At 29.3% G+C, this 19334-nt stretch overlaps 1 protein-coding gene across 1 annotated transcript in view; it reads left to right on the top strand.

The window, feature by feature from the left end:
• LOC147806898 (ubiquitin carboxyl-terminal hydrolase 34-like) overlaps positions 1-9178 on the top strand; it is a 22247-nt gene extending 13069 nt beyond the window's left edge. Inside the window, exons 5-8 of the mRNA XM_087168626.1 lie at positions 3616-3698; positions 5644-5798; positions 7235-7411; positions 9107-9178. Of these exons, the coding sequence (XP_087024752.1) occupies positions 3616-3698; positions 5644-5798; positions 7235-7411; positions 9107-9178 (487 nt within the window). The remainder of the gene's footprint in view (positions 1-3615; positions 3699-5643; positions 5799-7234; positions 7412-9106) is intronic.
• Positions 9179-19334: the final 10156 nt, after the last annotated feature.

The raw sequence follows: 19334 nt of genomic DNA on the forward strand, positions 1-19334 counted from the left end.
TTTTCTGTTTCCCTACTAGAATCATTACATTTATACTGTTATCAAATTTTCAAAGAATTTTATGTTTCAAATTTGTTTTCTCAAGAACAAATCAACCGATTTTGTCCTAATGTCGTATTTTCCAAATTCCGCACCATGTAAAATTACATTCTTTGAAGTAACATAAAAATTTGTATACTCTACAGTGAAAAAATTTTCCGGTATTTTTAAATAAAGTAACAGAAAATAATAAATACATCAAAAATTATTTTTTGCTTCGGGTAAATGATGCAAAAATTTTTTACTTAGCATTAAGTCTCAAGAAAAGTAATACTAACATTAAGGATTCCTAAATTAATTGACTGCCTTAAGTTACAACTAACTAAAATAATGCAATTTTTAATTTAATTAGACAGCTTAACAGATCACTTAATTCAATTTATTAAGCGGCCTGTTTGCCCATGTTAATCCTCTGAGGAAAAATAAATGTGAGTTTGGTAACTGCTGGGTATTAATAAGTAATTAAAAGACAACTGATAAAAACAATAAAAAAAGGAATAATGACCGGGTAAAACGATATAGGTGTACATTTTTAGCGTTGTGCTGCAATTTGCAACCCAGAAGAAAATCAATTTTAAAATTCAAGAGAAGAATACATTTTACAAAAGAGACATACCTCTTCTTCTCCATCACGTTATCTTTCACCTAGAAAAGCAATCCATCAGTATAAATAAAGGAATCCAATTCTGGCCCAACATTTTTTTTTTTATTGAAGATTTTTAAAACTCTTTAGCAGAACATCTTACTATTAGTACAAGAGGCACAGCGTCAAAAATATTGGTACTAGTGGGTAGCTGGAGCAGGAGACAGTGCCGTAACTTCACTCCTCGGGGCCCTGGGGCAAACATTTTTGGCGGCTTTCAAAAACTTTCAGTACTCCATCTCTAACTGTCATTTTAGCTATTTATGTATTATGTTAGTGAATATATTTATGAAAACAAGTTATTTGTTCGCATATAAATTGGATTACAAAACATTGTAAGTTTTAAACATGACAAAATGCAAAATTTCAGCAAAATCGATTAATCCTGAGAAATTAAATTTTAAAAAAGTCGTACTTATAAAACTCGATTTCTCAGGAACTAATCAACCAATTTCGCTCAAATTTGTATTTTCCATGTGGAATTAGATACTTTAAAATGATACAAAAAAACTATATGCCTTACGATTCAAAAGTTTTCTGAATATTATTGTCCCAAAGGGGACTGGTCGTTAAGACACGGTTCCTAGCAGATCACCGAAGTCAAGCATCACTGGCTGCGGTCAGTGTGCGGATGGGTGACCACTTGGGTCAGTCTGCGTAGGGACCAAGGGTGTTCGGTATTGGTCTTCGTTAAACTGTTCTGTGATAAAGTGCTCGACTTCGGTTGCAGGTAACCGGGCTACCGAAGCGGGGGGGGCCATCCCCTCTACGGATCAAACCTCAAGGGATGTTTCCCAGACCGCCGCAAATAGTCTTTTGTGCAGCACTAGTGCGACGTAAATGATCAACATCAGACTATTATTATAAAATTAATGCGCTCCTTCCGTGCTCTCATTTTTATCTTCTTGCTCAAAGTTAAAGTTAAATTACCTATTTTCAAAAAGTTGAGATATTATCTCTATTATTTTACCAGCGTTACGGTTGTGACAAACTAACACTCGTCGAATCCTCATGGACGATGAAAAGAAACCGCAAACAGCTGTTTTCCGAGAAAGGGCAGGGCTAAGGAATGTGAAAGGAATTTCTTGGGGAGGATGTCTTCATTGTGCTAGCGCATTAAGGGGCGAGAAGAATGGGATCAGCAACTACAGGAATGGATCAGGAAATACTTAAATGGTATCAGAAATTAACAAATTTGGATAAAGATTCTAAATAAGACTTGTGATTTTAATAAAAAAAACTGTGACTCGCTGTCACAGAGTTATTAGTTAAGCTTTTATTTATTATACAAAAACATCATTATGAAAAATAGTGAGAAAATAAATATTTTAAACTTTAATTACTCCAAAGCTAATTCAAACTTTAGCAAGATCCTTTTGTCTTTAGACATAACAGTTTTGCTGCAATTAGTTTGCCCTTTAAATAAAAATTTTTAATTTCACCGAAACTATTTTAAGGTAAAACAGACGTTGCTCAACTTTAGGCATGAGTAGTACATGGTTGTGAAAAATCACCATTCTTTTGCTTGTGATAAAATAACTAACCAACTGGAAAAAACCTTAACTTGAAATAACTGTAAAACTAATCTACACATGTATAACATTTTCATATTAGAATGTAAATATGAGACATATGCATTCTGTGAAACTTCTTGATTCATCATAAACATATCATTTACTGATTTATGTATATTATGATTTAATTTGTATGCATTGAAAATCATGCTTGAAACAAATAATTCCTTGAATTTCCCTTTAAACACAATTTAGAAATTTCAACATTTTATGTTCCATTATTTTAAGGCTGATCTTTAGTAGGATGCATCTCTCCTGAGTTAATGAAGTATCTCTGAAATTAAAATATAGCTCTTAATTATTATTGAACCCACGTAACATTTTAACAGAATTAAAAAAAAAGTCAATAGAACAATTTATTTACATGAATTGATTGCTTTTTATTTCTCCAAAGTTTATAGCTCAGTTTGTGTAGCAAGTTAATTGTTTCTCTGGAGAGAAAAGAAATTTCATTCACAAATATGTAATCGTGTGCCTTTAAGCCTTCATACTTGCGACAGCTCACTCGCTTGATACTGTAAAACCTTTGTACAATAATCCCAACAATATTTTGGGGATCAAATAAATATATTGTTGTTGAGAGATATATTGTTATATTGAGGGCCTGCGTACTTTAGGGACACAATAAGACTTTTTTTAATGTTATATATACTAACTATAAATATTTTTATATATTATAAAAAATTAATTTGCAGAGTGTTAATTATGGTTAAATATTAAAAACATTTGAAATAAATTCAGAAAATAAGATCGTAAACATACTTGAAAACCGTTTTTGTTGAAAATAGTCTGATATTTTTGTTTGATTATTATTTTTTTACTGTTAAATCAACCAACAAAGTATGCCTTGAGTCCAGAATACCAAAATGATTTTCATTTGTGAATGGTGCCCCACAGCTTTTAACATGAAGGAAATGAAATCAGATAAGAATGTTACTTCTGTGATTTCTTAAGAGATAAGTGAGGCAATTCTAAGAAAGAAAGCTATTGTGGTGGTCAGCAGTGAGTCTTCTCTTGTCAGGAAAAATAGCAAAAGATGATTTAATAAGATTTTTTACATTATTTGACAACCAATAATAAATAGTAAGGTTAAAGTTTGGAGAAAAAAAATTACAGGGGTTTATTGCTCCAGAGAATATCGTAATATTGAGAGGAGGATAACATTAATTCATATGCAAGTTTGTCGGGACCACTAAACATTATCGTAATAGAGGGAGTTATTGTTGTATCGGATATTGTACTTCACTGTATTTCAGTTCATTGTTAATACAAAGAAACATTTTCATCTGTTTTTTTATCAATATATATATATGTTAGTGTTTTATATGTGATATGGATTTTTTTACTCTTTATGCATAGGTATTCTCATAAGGATGCAATTCAGGTTCACTTGCATTTTCTTACAAATGTGTTCTCTACAGCTGGTTCTCCTGAAATATTTCGTAAGTATCAATTGACCTAATTTACCTTCTGAAATTTAAATTAACTAATTATTTTCCTGAAAAGTATGAAAATCAGAACTTTTAGGTGTTTCCTTCGCATCAAATTTTACAGCACTAAATGGTCCTGTTAGTCAAAAAAAGTGAAGACAAAAATCTAGTGAAACCATTTGGGTCAGTTATCTGAGCAATAAGTGAAGTACTGAGCAATAAGTATGATAAGCATCGTTGATTTCATGTATCATTTTAGAGTACCTTTAACATTTTAGTTTTCTAATAATCTTTAATTCTACTCTCTCTAATGATCTTCTGTCATGGGCTATTGGTGTTAGTTATTTTTCTTTTTCTTCTTCATGGTGCATAGCATTATTAAAAGATGCTTATTTTCGTTTTTTAAATGTCCTTAAAGGGGCTTTTTTTCATGGGGTGTTTTTGCTTATTTTCCCTTTTCAAAAATGAGAATTTTTTTTTCTTTACCATGTCGATATTTGCTCTGTATTATGCAAACACGTGGTTTTCACATTATTCTATTCAACGTTTTCACAATTCATTCAACCGCAATCCATTTCGCCATACCGTCGGTCTGTAACGTATGATAGCGCTAATCATGATACATGTTTGATTAAATATTTCTGCTGAACTGGATTCGATGAGATTCTTAAACTCTCATGTGCAACTCTGCTGCATTTTGCTAGATATTCTCAATTTCATATTTCATTTTCCACCCTCTGAAATTGAACTGAAAAATCTCTTGATCTTTTTTATGGTGGCTAATGTAATTTAAAAAAAAGAGAGTTCTTTGTCCAAAACTAGTTATTATATCATGATCATGTAAGGTATAAGTGAAAGTTTTGATGTTTCACATAGTGACAAAAAGTAAATTTCCTTTCTTGTCTTAGTTAAATCACTCATAATTTTAAATTCTTTAGATTCAATTTATGCTACTAGTTTAGAACAAAGGTGTTGACATAGTAAAAATTTTCTTTTTCAATCTTATGTTAAATAATTTTTTTTATTTATTTATCTTGTTTGTTCAGTTATTACCCCTGTTAGAGATTTTTTTTGTGCTTTCTGCAACAAACTTCCCTAGCACTAATACTTTAAATTATAACAATTACGAATTTAAAGTAGCAGAAACTTTGTTTATGGAAGAAAGTATAGAATAAAATGTAAAAAAAATTTTAAATTGTGAAAGTAGTATTTTTTAATTCTAAAATTGTTGGCGATATTCTCAAATTTTGTTGGCATATAATGCAATTTCAAAGTTTGGAAATCATTGCACATATAAAATTCGTAAATAAATTAAAATTCGTATATAAATTAAAATTCGTATATAAATTAAAATTCGTATATAAATTAAAAATATTAGAATCCGTGCAGAACTCCCAAAATAAAGATGACTTAAATAAGACTCTTTAAAAAAGACATACCCAAATAAGTGTAAGTAAAATATGGTTGCTCTTTAAAAGAAAAAAAAATGGAAGAACATCATTTCTAGACGGAACTATCTTTTAAACTTTCGTGATTTCTGAATTTTTTATTTTACATTATTAATTTGAAATTTCAGCTAAAGCCAGTTACCAATTTTTTTTTTTTAAAATCTCAAATGAGAATAGAAAAATCATGATTATTTCTTTCCTCTCTGATGCAAAAGAAAAACCGAACATTTTCCCTTCTCAAAGGAGAAATCTTTCTGCAAAAATCTGTAACATTGTGCGACAATGTCTCCGCAATTCTGCCCCGGGGGTCGTTACTTATGTTTTCTTTGCATGGGATTAAATAAAATTTATTATTTGCATGTGTCTTAATTGTTCGCTAAAGGACTCAAATATAGGAATAGCACATATTTTATTAGGTGACCACACTAAGTTTAAATTATGATACATAATTCTATAAATTCAATGATTAAAAAATGTTATAATTATTTTTTATGTATATTCATTTCTAGAATTAAATCATGAACAAGTTGATATATTATGGCAGTGTTTAGCTCAAGATACAGAGTGTGCAGATGAACTTTTTGGTTGGCTTCTCAATCAGGCAAGAAGAAAAGATCAACATGCTATGAATATTTCTTTGTTTAAGCATGCTCTCCTTGAAAAGGTATGTTATAACACCTTTGTTGCGTAGAGATGGTTAGTACTACTGCAAGAAGTAACATTGTCATACTATTGTAATGTTAACTAAGTTTAATAGCGTTCTTAAAAAGTGCCAAACGGTGCTTAATTTCAAATTTTTATTTTTGTAAAGCCTTTAAGGAAGCTTTTTCATTGGGTGTTTTAAAAAAGTGCTTAATTTTCCCATTTCCAAAATGTTCCCGTTTTCAGATTTCATTTTCCTCTAATCTATTTTGTTGTACCGTATGTCCGTATGAAAATGCTTTACGTGTTTGATGAAATACTTGCAGGTTCGCATTTTCATATATAGAGCTGTATTCAGTGGGAAGGATTCTTCGCCTCTCATGTGCAACTCTACTGCATTTCGCTAAAAATTTTCAATTTCAGGGTTCGTTTCCATCCTCTGATATGAAGTTGAAAAATCTCTCGAATTTTCGCTGGTTACGGAAACTGAACATAGTCAAAAAAATAAAAAATTCCCTGAAAAAGTGATTGAAAATTTTATTTCTCTTGTTAATTTCCACAATGGAGAAGTGCTATCGTCTTCGTCACTGGCAAGCTAATGGGCTTCTTGTGATATTCTATTTATAGATCAGTACCATAATCTTCGTACTTGACTTGCGGATCATTCACTAATTACATGTTTTTATGTGGGCCAATGCAAATAGGGAATCATTAGGGAAGTGTTACACATTTTGCATCATAATTTTTATTTCATTTTCCATGGCTTATTTTTTTGCAGAGTATCTTCCATCTTATCAGAAATATATAAGGGGAAAAAAAGGAATTTTTTTTTTAAATAATTTCTTTTCTAAATAAGCATAATTACTTATAAGAAATATGTTATGTAACAGAATAATTATATAAAATTGACTTAAATTTAGTTATCCAACTTTTATGCTAAAAAATACTTAATTTAAAAACTGCATAGAAGTATTGTTATTTGTACAAAGTACTAAATGTAGAAGAAAATGACAAACATTTAAATTATCTCTTTTTACTAGCTGTAAGTAAAATATTTAGTTGTTTGATTTAAATTTATTTATTATTTATTTGATATCCAACTGACAAATTTGGTCTTAGTCTTTACAAATTAATTTAAAGTATTAATCTTGAATATAGCTGCTAAGATTTTATTTCTTCAGTGTCTAGTCTGTAGTAATTCTATTATTTTTTTTAAATAATATGAAGCTTTATCGACATGTTTCATCAAAGCTTTGATTTGTGTACGAAAAGAAAATTTCTGAAGAGAATCTAAATTTAAATAATGAAAGTTCAGTTTTATTTGATTTGGGATTTGCTAACCCTGCTGTAAATGATGAATAAAATTTATCATGTTTATTTTATTGGTGATGTATATTTTTGAAAAGTAAACAAACTGTAAATATGAATGTATTAAGACACTTTCTTTTTGTTTTCAAGATGCCTCAGTTGCCACCTGAGTCTACTAGCATGATGGCTTTAAATCTTTTGCAACAACTTAGTAGTCTAGCACATTTAGCAACCGCTTCCTATGACACTCCATCTTCTGCCGCTAATTATATTCTGATATTATCACATATTTCACTTACAAAAACATCTAAACTCGAAAATATTGCTGTATTATCTCAGAAATCATGATTTCTTTAGAGTTTAGGAAATTCCGTATTTTAGATATTTTATTTAAACTAATAGCAACTTTTGACAACTAAAATTTCTTGGTGAAAAAATTGTCCCACTATATGAAAATTTTTGAAATGAGCTCATATTATTGAAACCATATTTCAAAATTTGATATTTACAAGAAATACAATTACATCATAATTGAGCTTGCGTTTAAATATTTTATAAATTTACTTTTACAGTTAAATATCACGAGGTTAATACAAAAGCACTTTTATGCTGGTTCAAAAAAAATTTTAATGCAGAATTAATCCAATAATTTATTACGCAGAATTAATCCAATATCTAAAAAATCAAATGTCACAATTTGTATTTACGAATTTCGTAAAATTTTTTTTTGCTATTTGTATTCACATGTTTTTGAAATTTCATATTTCGATTTGTATTCACACGCTTGTTATATCAATTATTGATTTTTGTATTTTTACGTTATTTAAAAGCTACACATTGCGATTCGTATTTACGTGTTTTTAAAATACAATTTCACAACTTGTTTTTTACACTTTTTTTAAATTAATTTGCTATTCATTTTCACACGATTTTAAAATCCAATATTGTGGTTCTTATTTACACAATTTTAAAAATCCAACTTCCAGATTCTTGTAAAAAGTAAGATTTTTCTTAAATTGATTACTATAAAAGTTTAACATTCTTCGTTGGTAGGTAATTTAATTATAAATCTTATTTTTATTAAAAAAAATATGTTACATACAGGGTATTTGTGCCCCTGGAAAGTCATGAATTTCGGTATTGAACGAAATTTGTCATGATTATGACTATTTTAATTTTTAAAAAAAAATCAAAAAATCATCATGGATCATTCAAGTCATGGATTTAGGTCACTGAAGAATTTTATTTTTAAAATGGAATCCCCCCCCCCCCCAATTTCATGATGTTCTGAATTTGTAACAAAATCCCCACTCAGGGTCATATTTTATTAAAATATAAAATATTTTTATCATGTTCTTTAAAAATTATGGTGTTCTTTCAAAAAATTAAAGAAAAAACATCGTTTCTAGAGTGAAGCAAGTATCTTTTAAACTTCTGTGATTTCAGAATTATTATTATTTATTTATTTTTGCTTTATCAATAAAAAATTTAGTTGAAGCAAACCAGTCATTGGCAATTTTTTTATATTCTGAAATGAGAACAGAAAAATCAGGAATATTTCTTTTCTTTCCGATGAACATAAAAAGTATCTTTAGAATATAATTCTGCAGAAAAAAAGAAGAAAAAATTATTTGCTCAGCTATTTTATTGCTTCAACTCTTTCTTTACTCTGTTTTTTAAAATTTCAAATCAATATATGAAGATGCTGAGTATAACAGTTTTGGTTATACCTATCATTTCAATTAATGTTATTATAATGCCTTTTAAATTTATTATTCTGTTTTTGTCGGAGAAAATAGTAACTTCGTTAAGTCATGAAAAGTTCTTGGAATTAGTCATGAATTTGAAAATATAAAATGTAGCAGATACCCTGTGCATACGAAACATGGATGACATATGAATTGATATCGATTTTTTGCACATAAAATTTTATCACTCCTGTGTATTAGTATTTCCATTTCACCTGGTATTGAGTGTGTTTCTTTTGTTTTGAATTTTATTCATGGTTTTATTTTTCATCAGGTGAACGGAATGCAACAGCTGTGGGGAATCCGTGCATTGAATACTGATGGCAGCCGTCCAATATCTGAATAACTATTACATTAATGGTAAGTTTTGTAGGAATAATTTTCTTTTTTTAATTCCTACTATTAGTTCACACTCTTGTTCAAATAATTCTATTTCTTTTGAACATGTAGTGGAGGACACTTGATGTTAATGCAGTTTTATTTCAAATATTGATTCATTCATTAAATAGGGATGAGCAAAAAACAAAATGGTATTTTCTCTTTAGTTAAACCTTAGTCATTGTTTTACTATAAGCAATTCAGTTTTTCACATATTTTAAAGATAACATCGGTAATAATTTCTAACTTACAGCTCTATTTGAACAAAAAAAATAGTTTATTGCCCACACTTAATTATTTTATATTCCCTGTGTCGGATAAATTCAATAAAGAACATCACGTGGTAGCACATGTGGTCCACGATGCCAAATTTATACTTTTATAGTTGTGTTTTTTTCTTTCCAAAACCTATTATTAGTTCACATTCAGCCGGTACATATTTATGTATCTTGTTCAAATTTCCAATTGTTTAATAAAATAACGGGTGTCTATAAAAGAACTTTAAAAATTCGTATCTCACTAACTATAAAAGATAGCAAAATTTAGTCGATTTCTCTGAAAAGAGTAGCTCAAAAAGTTTTACTCATACCAGTTGGGAATGTTTGTATCAACTGTTGGCGGCGCTGCAGGGTGTTGACCTTGAAATGACGTCGCAAAATTTGACTCCGCAACAAAAGGCTCAATGTGTTATTTGGCTCATAGAAACGAAGTCTTTAGTTACCGTACAAAGAAACTTTCGACGTAACTATGGTGTTAACCCGCCTTATGAAAAAACCATTCGTCAATGGTTCAGTGCATTTAAGGAAACAGGAAGTGTTTTGAAGCAAAAGTCGCCGGGTAGGCCGAGTGTGTCTCAAGAGAAAGTGGACAGAATCCGAGCTTCATGCCTTCGAAGCCCTAAGAAATCGTTGACAAGACGCAGCCTGGAGTTGGGGTTACCAAGATCAACTGTCGGTAAGGTACTTCATAAAAGACTATGTTTAACTGCTTAAAAGATTCAACTTGTACACCACATCAAACCAGCAGACAAGGTTAAGAGATACGACTTTGCTGTTTCAATGCTAGATAAAATTGATGACAATAATGGTTTTTTAAAAAGTGTAATTTTTAGTGACGAAGCTTCTTTTCATGTGAATGGTCACGTAAACCGGCATAATCGCAGAATTTGGGGTTCTGAGCCGGCTCATGAGTTCGTCGAGTACGAACGCGACACGCCCAAAGTAAATGTTTGGTGTGCGCTTATGCATGACAGAATCATAGGTCCGTTTATTTTTATTGAGAGAAATATCAATGGTGATGTCTACTGTGATATGTTGGAGGAGTATCTTTTTCCTCAGTTCGATGACATTGAGGCGGAGAAGGGTTTAGTTCACTTTCAACACGATGGGGCCCCGCCACACTTCAGTTTACGTGTGCGTGAGGCATTGGACGCTCGGCTCGGCAACAGGTGGATCGGAAGGGAGGGACCTATTCCATGGCCTCCAAGGAGCCCTGATCTGACTCCGTTGGATTTTTTCTTCTGGGGGCATATCAAGAATCTTGTGTATGCGGAGAAAATTCGTGACGTTCAACATCTCAGGGAACGAATTGTGTGGCAACTGTCCCCCCAGACATGCTCGCCAGGACATGGGAAGAGGTAGAATACCGTTTAGACGTCTGCCGTGCCACTAACGGGGCTCTTATAGAACTTTACTAAGTGTTAAAAAAAACTTGAAAATGTAAGCTTTTCAGTCATGTATAAAACATGTATGTATGTTTTTTATTTCATTAAAATATTTTGCCTCAAAACCCCGGAGTTCTTTTACAGACACCCTGTACTTTTTATCAATCCACTCAAGTTCAAATACATTTTTTTAAACTTGTAGTGTATGACACTTTACGTTAATACAGTTTTTTCACATATTAATTTATTTACTAAATTTAATTAATTTTAAATTAGATTTGAAAATAATTTTAGAGAAAACTTTATTATTTAATAAAAAGTAAGTAAAATAGAATTTTTCTTTGTTGACTTTTGTTTGTACTTTGTTTTCTTTGTTGAAATAGGAATTGACTTTAAAAAACTTTTTTTTTTATATTACTTATTTTCATGCAATTTTAATTGCTATATAAATTTAATTTCTTCCACAGTTCATCATTGGGACACTTGAAAGAGAAGAAGAATTCATTCAACATTGTATGGATAATCTAATGAAGGCATCTGAACAAACTAAAGAAGTAATATACTTTTAAAAAATATTTTTCTTCCTTTGTCCACGCCACTGAACCATAGTCAAGCACCGAGTGCAATTTTTTAAAGCTCTTTATTTAAATATTCATGGTAGGAATGCTATGTAATTTTCATCCCAGTGCAGCACCTGAGCTGGCACCTCTTTCTCTTATAGTTTGTCTAAAGTAAGAACTCCTCTAGACATTCGTCTGGACCCATAGCGGTGACTATGGTAATGAGGTATTACTATTTCAAGTATGGTTGCAGGATCATTGCTTAGGACATGTTTTTGCTCCAGCCGGCAAGAAGAAGGAAATCTTTTTCATCTGTCTATTGCGTTAGACATGGAGTGAAGAGAAGATACCCTCTCTAAAATCTGCTATTCTTATTTCCATAACAGCAGACAGCCTCAGACTTTGTAGCAGGGGGAGTTCTTACCGTAGACAAACTATAACTTCCATACCACAACCCAGAAGATTTTCAGCCTCGATGGGTGTAATCTACAACTTACTGCAACCACACTGGTCGCTTACTTGTCTGCTAGGATTGAACTCACAACCACCAGCAGAGTGAGCGACAGCCTCACAGAAGCTCTTTATGTTTGCCTTTATAATGACTTACAATAGTTTATGATAACTTTTAATTTTAAGCATCTTTTAAAAATTCTGCTGAAATGCAAAATACTTTGCTCTTCATATATTGGTTTATTGAAACAAGATCGCAATTTATATTTTAAAAAAAGCATAAAAATTATGTTGAGTACCATAAAATTTGGATAACTCAAATTATTATCGAAATTGAAAAATCATGGTGAGTTAACAGTTAATCATAACTGTAAGGTATCATAATGATACCTTACAGTTATGATATCTTACTTACTCTCATGAGCAACTGCTGCATTTTGCAAGATAGTATTCTCCATTTCAGGCTTCATTTTCCACCCTCTGATATGGAATCAAAAAATCTCTTGTTTGTTCTATAATGGCTAATATGATCAAGAAAAGAATTCTTTGTCAGAAACTAGTTATTTCATCATGATCGTTTAACTCTTGAAAATATTTTTTTAGTGCTTAAAAAGTACTTAAAAGGTACTTATTTTTTGTTGAAAGATTTGGCTATTTGCCCTAAAACAGCATTTTATACGTTAAAAGGCATCATTTCTCTTATTGGAAACAGTTTTTATTCTACACTTTTAAAAATGGCAGGGTGCTAGAAACAGAAAAGGATAGTATTTCCTTCTCAAAAAGGAACACCTATCACAAAAAAGAATATTGTTCACATATATTTACCAAGCTTTTAGGACTTCCAAAATATCCAAAGCTCTTAATTTTATCATGAAAAAAAAATTTTTTTTAAAGAGAATTAGTTTGATCAAAATTAATTCCTTCTGCTAAATTCATACATTTTACACACATTATTTTTTATTGACTCATAGTTTTATATTGAACGTAATTCTGGAATTTTGAAAATGGAGTGTGTCAAAAATATGGGTATTTTTAAAAATGTCAAAACGATTGAAAAAATAAGTAATTGTAATAAATGCCGTAATAGGAAATTGATGTGAACTAGTAATGGAATCATTGAGGGAAAATATGAAAATTGCTACCTGTAATATCCTATTAATTGCATCGGATGCAAATATTTAAGAAACGACAAACAATTACCAAAAAATCGATCCATCTATGACCTGGATTTATGATAGAATTGATCTTAACTGTGCATGACAAAAATTGACTTTTTAAATCAAATTAAAATGATCAAAATGAGAATAAAACTAGTGGAAATGTCCGAAAATGGCATGGATTTAGGGAGTCATTGCGAATTGAATGTGCCAAAGTGACAACTCAAATTTGAAATTCACATGGCACAATTCATATTTTGGTGGAATCATCACGCATCAAACACCTCAAAAAGTGATAACTCAAATTCCAAATGTGAACGTTATAATAAATTTTTCAAAAATATCATAAAAGTATAAAGATTCATGTATCGCACATCACAATTTGTATTCACGTGATTTAAAATTTACACATCGTGATTTATATTTGTCCGATTTAAAAAATGACTCATGGCGATCTGCATTCAAGTGGTTTTTAAAAAATCACGCATCACATCTATCTTTGTGCGATTTAAAAATTGCATATCATGATTTGAATTCACTTGAATTTAAAATCACAAAGTGCGATCCGTATTCGTGCAATTTAAAGATTCCTACAATGAGATCCATTTGTGCAATTTAAAAATTGTTAATCATGAAACACATTAGCATGTTTTTAAAAAATTATACGTTATAATCCATATTGGTATGATCAATGTTCGGGTGATTTAAAAATCACATGCGATCCGCATTCGTATAAATTAAAGAATCACAGAACATGATCAGATTTCATTAGATTTGAAAGTCCCACATCAATATTTTTAATCACAACATCCCACGACGTGATTTATATCACAGGATTTAAATATCAAACTTTGTGCTTTGTATTTAAAGGAATAAATAAATCTCAAATTGGATGTGATTTAAAAATCATATTCACTTGATTTTTTAAAATCTCTCATCATGGTCTATTATAAACAATTCATTATCCTATGTGAAAGTGAAATGTTTAAAACTGTAAAATTTTCTAATTTTTGACTATGCAGATTTTGGTTTAAAAAATTTTCATGTTAATATTTTTTTTCTGTTTAAGAGCATAAGTTCAAATATTTTATTTTCTAACAACTTCAATAGAAATAATTTTCTGTTTGATTTTCTGAAACTTATGTTGCTGAAACTTGTGTTGTTTTTAGTTTGATCTGGGAAAAAATTTTATTCCTAATCTGGCTGCAGGAAGACCATTAGTAAAATCTAGATCTCAGCTGATGGTATGTTTTATTTTATGTATATTTTTATATTAGATTCTTTATTATGTAAATATAATTTATGTAATCTTTAAAAAAAGAAGCATCAGTCAATGCGTGATTTTGTATGCAAAACTACTTATTAAGTACAGTGCATCAAGTTCAAAAAAATACTTTAATAATTTTTGATGCAACTAAATAATAAATAATAGAACAAGAAATAATTTCACAAAATTATGATCTGTATGAAACTCTTTAGATAAACGAGTTTCGTGCAATTTTGTTTTATTTTCTAAAATAGTTCTTAAGACATATGCAAAAAGTAAAATTAACATTAAAGAAAACATTTGACTGGTTTCTATTGGGATCAGATTTAAAAGATGTCCTCCTTGAGTTATTTGAAGACGTTTTCGTGACTGATTTTTCTGTTTAAAATATTGTCTATACAAATTTCTTTGCATAATTTAGGCCGTTAATAATTCTGAAGTTATTAAGATTTTATATTAGTACTGAAAATCTAATCATTAAGTCAAACATTTTTCAGCTGTTACTTTCTTTCTTTGACTCATTAAAACTTTTAGTATTGTAACTTTTGTTTTAGATTTGTTATATTTGTTTACAGTAAGTAAATAAGATTTTGAGTATTGAAAAGTATTTAGTTAAAATCTTCAAATTCATCATTTTCTAGTTATCATCTTCTGAATTATTTGTTTTATTTGTTTATACCAAGCATAATAAAGTAAGAAAAAATAATAGTAAAATAAGAATCTATTTCAGTTTGCTTGATAAATTTGTTTTTACATTTTATTAAAACTTTAAATTTTGCAGTAAATTTTGCAGTATATTTCTCATTCTTATCCTTTAGATTTGTAACCAAAGCACTTTTATTGATAGATATTTTTACTAAATTATCTGCTGACAAATTTGTAAGGTGTTATTGCACTGCTTCAGTCTATACCATGCAATATATATGACGGATTAAAACTTGAATCAAAATCGCTTTTTGAATTATTAATTAAAATTCCTTTACAAATATTTCATTAGAAAGACTTTGTAAAAACTTTTCACCCTACAAAACTGTAGGGTGTGTAGTTATTGAATAATAAAAGATTCAAGTACGTAAACTATTTGAAAATGAGTCATTGTTCTGTGAACTTTTTTTAAAAGATTATTCCACTTTAGTTGAAAACAAATTCAGAAAGCTCTAAATTTATAATGCAAGTAATATTAGTTCACTGTAATTTTCCTTGCATTTTTTTTTTTCTAAAAACTTACATTTCCTTTTTTTAATAAATCATGAACTCTTAAAGCAGTTTTGGCATTTATAGTTTGTTTTCAGCAAAAGGAAATGCTATTTTATTGCTAAAAAAATTTAACTAGAAAATTTTAATATTTTAACTGATACAAATAAAATACAACTAATTTCATGCAAAAATTAGAGAAACTAGTGGATATTAAACAATTTAAGGTATCGAAGAAAGTGCATACTGTATCAGAGAGTGATTTAAAAGCATTGCTTGTTTATTTATTTAGTTTTTTTCCTTGCACCAAAAAGTTAAATTTAACTGAATTTTTCATTTATAGAACTTGAAGAATGAAGTGTTTGTTGAAGTTATTGAGAAAATAGTGGTCCATATTTCTGAAGAGGTAATAAATTATTCGATATCAAAACATAGTTAGTTTAAAATTTTACAACATGTCTTAGTTTATCCATTTTATATGAATTAACATTAAAAAAAATTAATATGTTTCGAATTTTATGAAATGAAATGATTGTAGTAATAAATGTTTTGCATAAAACATTTTTTTACTGCAAGGAATATTCGTGCATATTTTATTCTTTCATGTATATATTAAAAAAATTTTTATTTATAAAGTGAAAGAAATTTATTTTAAAGCCCATTTGTTTTAGTAATATAAAAGTGTACTATAAGAACTTTGAATATCGTTGCTTTAGCAATCCCCCAAAAGTCCTATTTTTTTTCCTTCTACAAATACTTTGTAGAAAGAAATATAGAAAGAATAGTGATATTTTTTGTCTACAATTATTTTTTAAATGCAAGAAATATTCGTGCATATTTTATATTTTCATGTATGTGTTAAAATTCATTTTTATTTACAATGTGAAAGAAATTTGTTTTAAAGCACTTTTACTTTGGAAACATGAAGTATTTTATTTCATAGGAGCTTTGAATATTGTTACAAATTTTGCTGCTTTAGCAACCCACCAATAGTCTTATTTTTCTTTCTACAATTTGTTTCCTTCTACAAATACATTGCATAAAAAAAGAATAGTCATATTTTTCTTTCTAAAAATACTTTTTTTTTAATGCAAGGAATATTCGTGCAGATTTAATATTTTCATGTATGCATTAAAATTGTTTTTATTTACAAAGTAAAAAATAATTATTTTAAAGTACATTTACTTTGAAAACATAAAAATGTATTATTTTGTAAAATCTTTGAATATTGTTACAAGTTTTGCTGCTTTAGCAACCCCAAAAGTAGTCGTATTTTTCTTTATACAAAAAAAAAAAACCTTGTTGGAAATTTTGTGAGCGTTAAACTGCACGTGACTTTGCTGGAATCACTTTTTGATCAATATCTTTTTAATGAGTTAAAATGATCGCTTATTTAGGTTCAGTTGCTGTAAGCAAATAATTTGTTTTAATTTGTTAATAATTTGTTTTTGTACTAAAGATATAGTTGCTTCTCTGACTTAGAATTTTCTATGTCAATTTTTGAACTTAACAAAGAATAATGTTTAAAAAAACATGCTTAAAATAAGTGTTTTGTTTAATGTGAAAAGCAAGTGTTTTAAAGGGATATTCTGGTTAGCAGTGTACAGGTCTCGTGTTCGTGAAAACGGGATTCTGGGTGTGGCAGAAGTCAAATTCTTGGTTATAGATTGTGCCACTAGAAAACAAATGCAATCACACCCTAATGGCCTACAACAACAATAAGTGTTTTAAACATAACTCTGATTTTCAAAGACACCAATTATTACCAAGCCAATTCCTACCCATTCTTCGTGAAACGGTGGCTCAATTTATAAAAGCATAGTTTATTTCTTAACTAAATAATCCTTGCATAATTGTTTTTACATTATGTATCTAAATTTAGATTTTAGTACTGCTTATGGGTGTATACTTTTAAAATTATATAAAGAGAAGACCTATGAACTTATTACTTTTTCTTATTATAATGTTACCACGCTTAAAACCTTTTGATTTGTTGAATTTGATATTTTTGCAATTTTACAAATTATTCCTTACCTGGACATTTTCTGAATATCATTTCTTTGTCGCTTTTCTTAAAAGTGCAATGCCATCATTTCTTAGATATTCGTAAAACAATGTTGAGTTATTTCAAAATGTGTTGTTGTACTGGGGGATTGTTGAAATAAATTGAGGCTTTTTTCTTTTTAATTCAAAATTATTTTCTATTCAATTTATTGCTTTATTTTTCCTTTCTATGTGTAGTTTTTTTGGAAAATAACTATTCAAATATTTTTTTTTATTGAAACGATTGAGAATTACCAATGTAAATACCATCTGAAATAGCATTTTGAACTGATAAGTAAATTTTTTTGTAGTTATCTATTTTCCTTAAAAAAAATTTAAAAAATCAGGATGTGCTTCTTAATATTGATATTTCTTTAAATTTATTTCTCTCAAAACACAAAACTTTCAAAAATAACGAAAAATTTGAAGATTATTGCTTAAGACTAAAGTGACAAAGAATTATCAATCTAAATGGCTAGCAGCTCTTTGTCAATTCCTTAAGTGCTCTAATAAATTAAGTTTTCATATATTGCATATTTTGTTAAATTATATATTTACAATCGGACCTCTATTTAAGGATGACACTAAATCCTGATAATAAATTCGATACATGGAAAATTCGTTAAAAAGGAAATACCTTTTTAAATACTAACACTAAACAGGTATTAAATTCATAAACACTAGACATAATTAAAATAGCAATTGATACACCTTTATCTTGTAAACTAGTATGTACTATTTATTTTATAATTTGTAAGCAGGAATAGAGGTAAACATTATTCAGTGTTATACTATCCTGTTACATACGTTTTTAACTAAAGAAAGTTATATTTATGCATAAAATTATAGCTGCATTTATCATATAAATAATTTTGCACATGCATTCTTAAGTTTAATTGCTACTGATAAAATCTGTTAATTTTGTCTGAGTTTTGTTTGAAATGTAAGCAAAAAGGGAAAGGGATTTTACTGCTTTCTCTAAAGGTTAAACGGCTTCGAAAATCAATTCATGGTTATTTTCTCCATAAAATACATCCACAAGTTTGAAATATTTTTAGAAATAGGGATAGGTGTTTCTCAAAGAAAAATTCATTAAATAGAAATCCGACTGTATATATATATATACAGGGTGTCTCAGTTAAGCGTTTCAGAACTTCTAAGAGGGGTAGGGGGCATCCTGACGTCTCGAAATCATACAGCAATGTGGGGTCGGAAATACTTTCCTGAAGCGGTGACGTACACAGAAGCACCATAAAGAAAAGAGACCGTAAGTGAAAAATCGCTATAATAATACATTGAAAAAATTATATGGTACATTGGCCAAAGTAAGTGTTCGAAGTTTCTGCCACCGGCTACAATGTACACCTCACATCTCCGGCGCATGAACATTCGAACACTCTGCAATACTCCAGGCATATCTCGCAGGCAGCTACTGCGATTCTTGCAACCAGCATTATCAACATGGGTGTCATAAACCAGTGTTTTCATATGACTCCAGAAATCAAGACATGATAGGTCGGGTGACGGAGGAGGCCACATAATTTTTTCAATGTATTATTACAGCGATTTTTCTCTTACGGTCACTCTTCTTTATGGTGCTTCTGTGTACGTCACCGTTTCAGGAAAGCATTTCCGACCCCACATTGCTATATGATTTCGAGTCGTCAGGATGCCCCCTACCCCTCTTAGAAGTTCTGAAACACTTAACTGAGACACCTTGTGTATATATATATATATATATATATATATATATATATATATATATATATATATATATATATATATATATA

Source organism: Parasteatoda tepidariorum, chromosome 7, assembly GCF_982258835.1.
Source record: "Parasteatoda tepidariorum strain Cologne lab strain chromosome 7, Ptep-v5.0, whole genome shotgun sequence".
Lineage (NCBI taxonomy): Eukaryota > Metazoa > Arthropoda > Arachnida > Araneae > Theridiidae > Parasteatoda > Parasteatoda tepidariorum.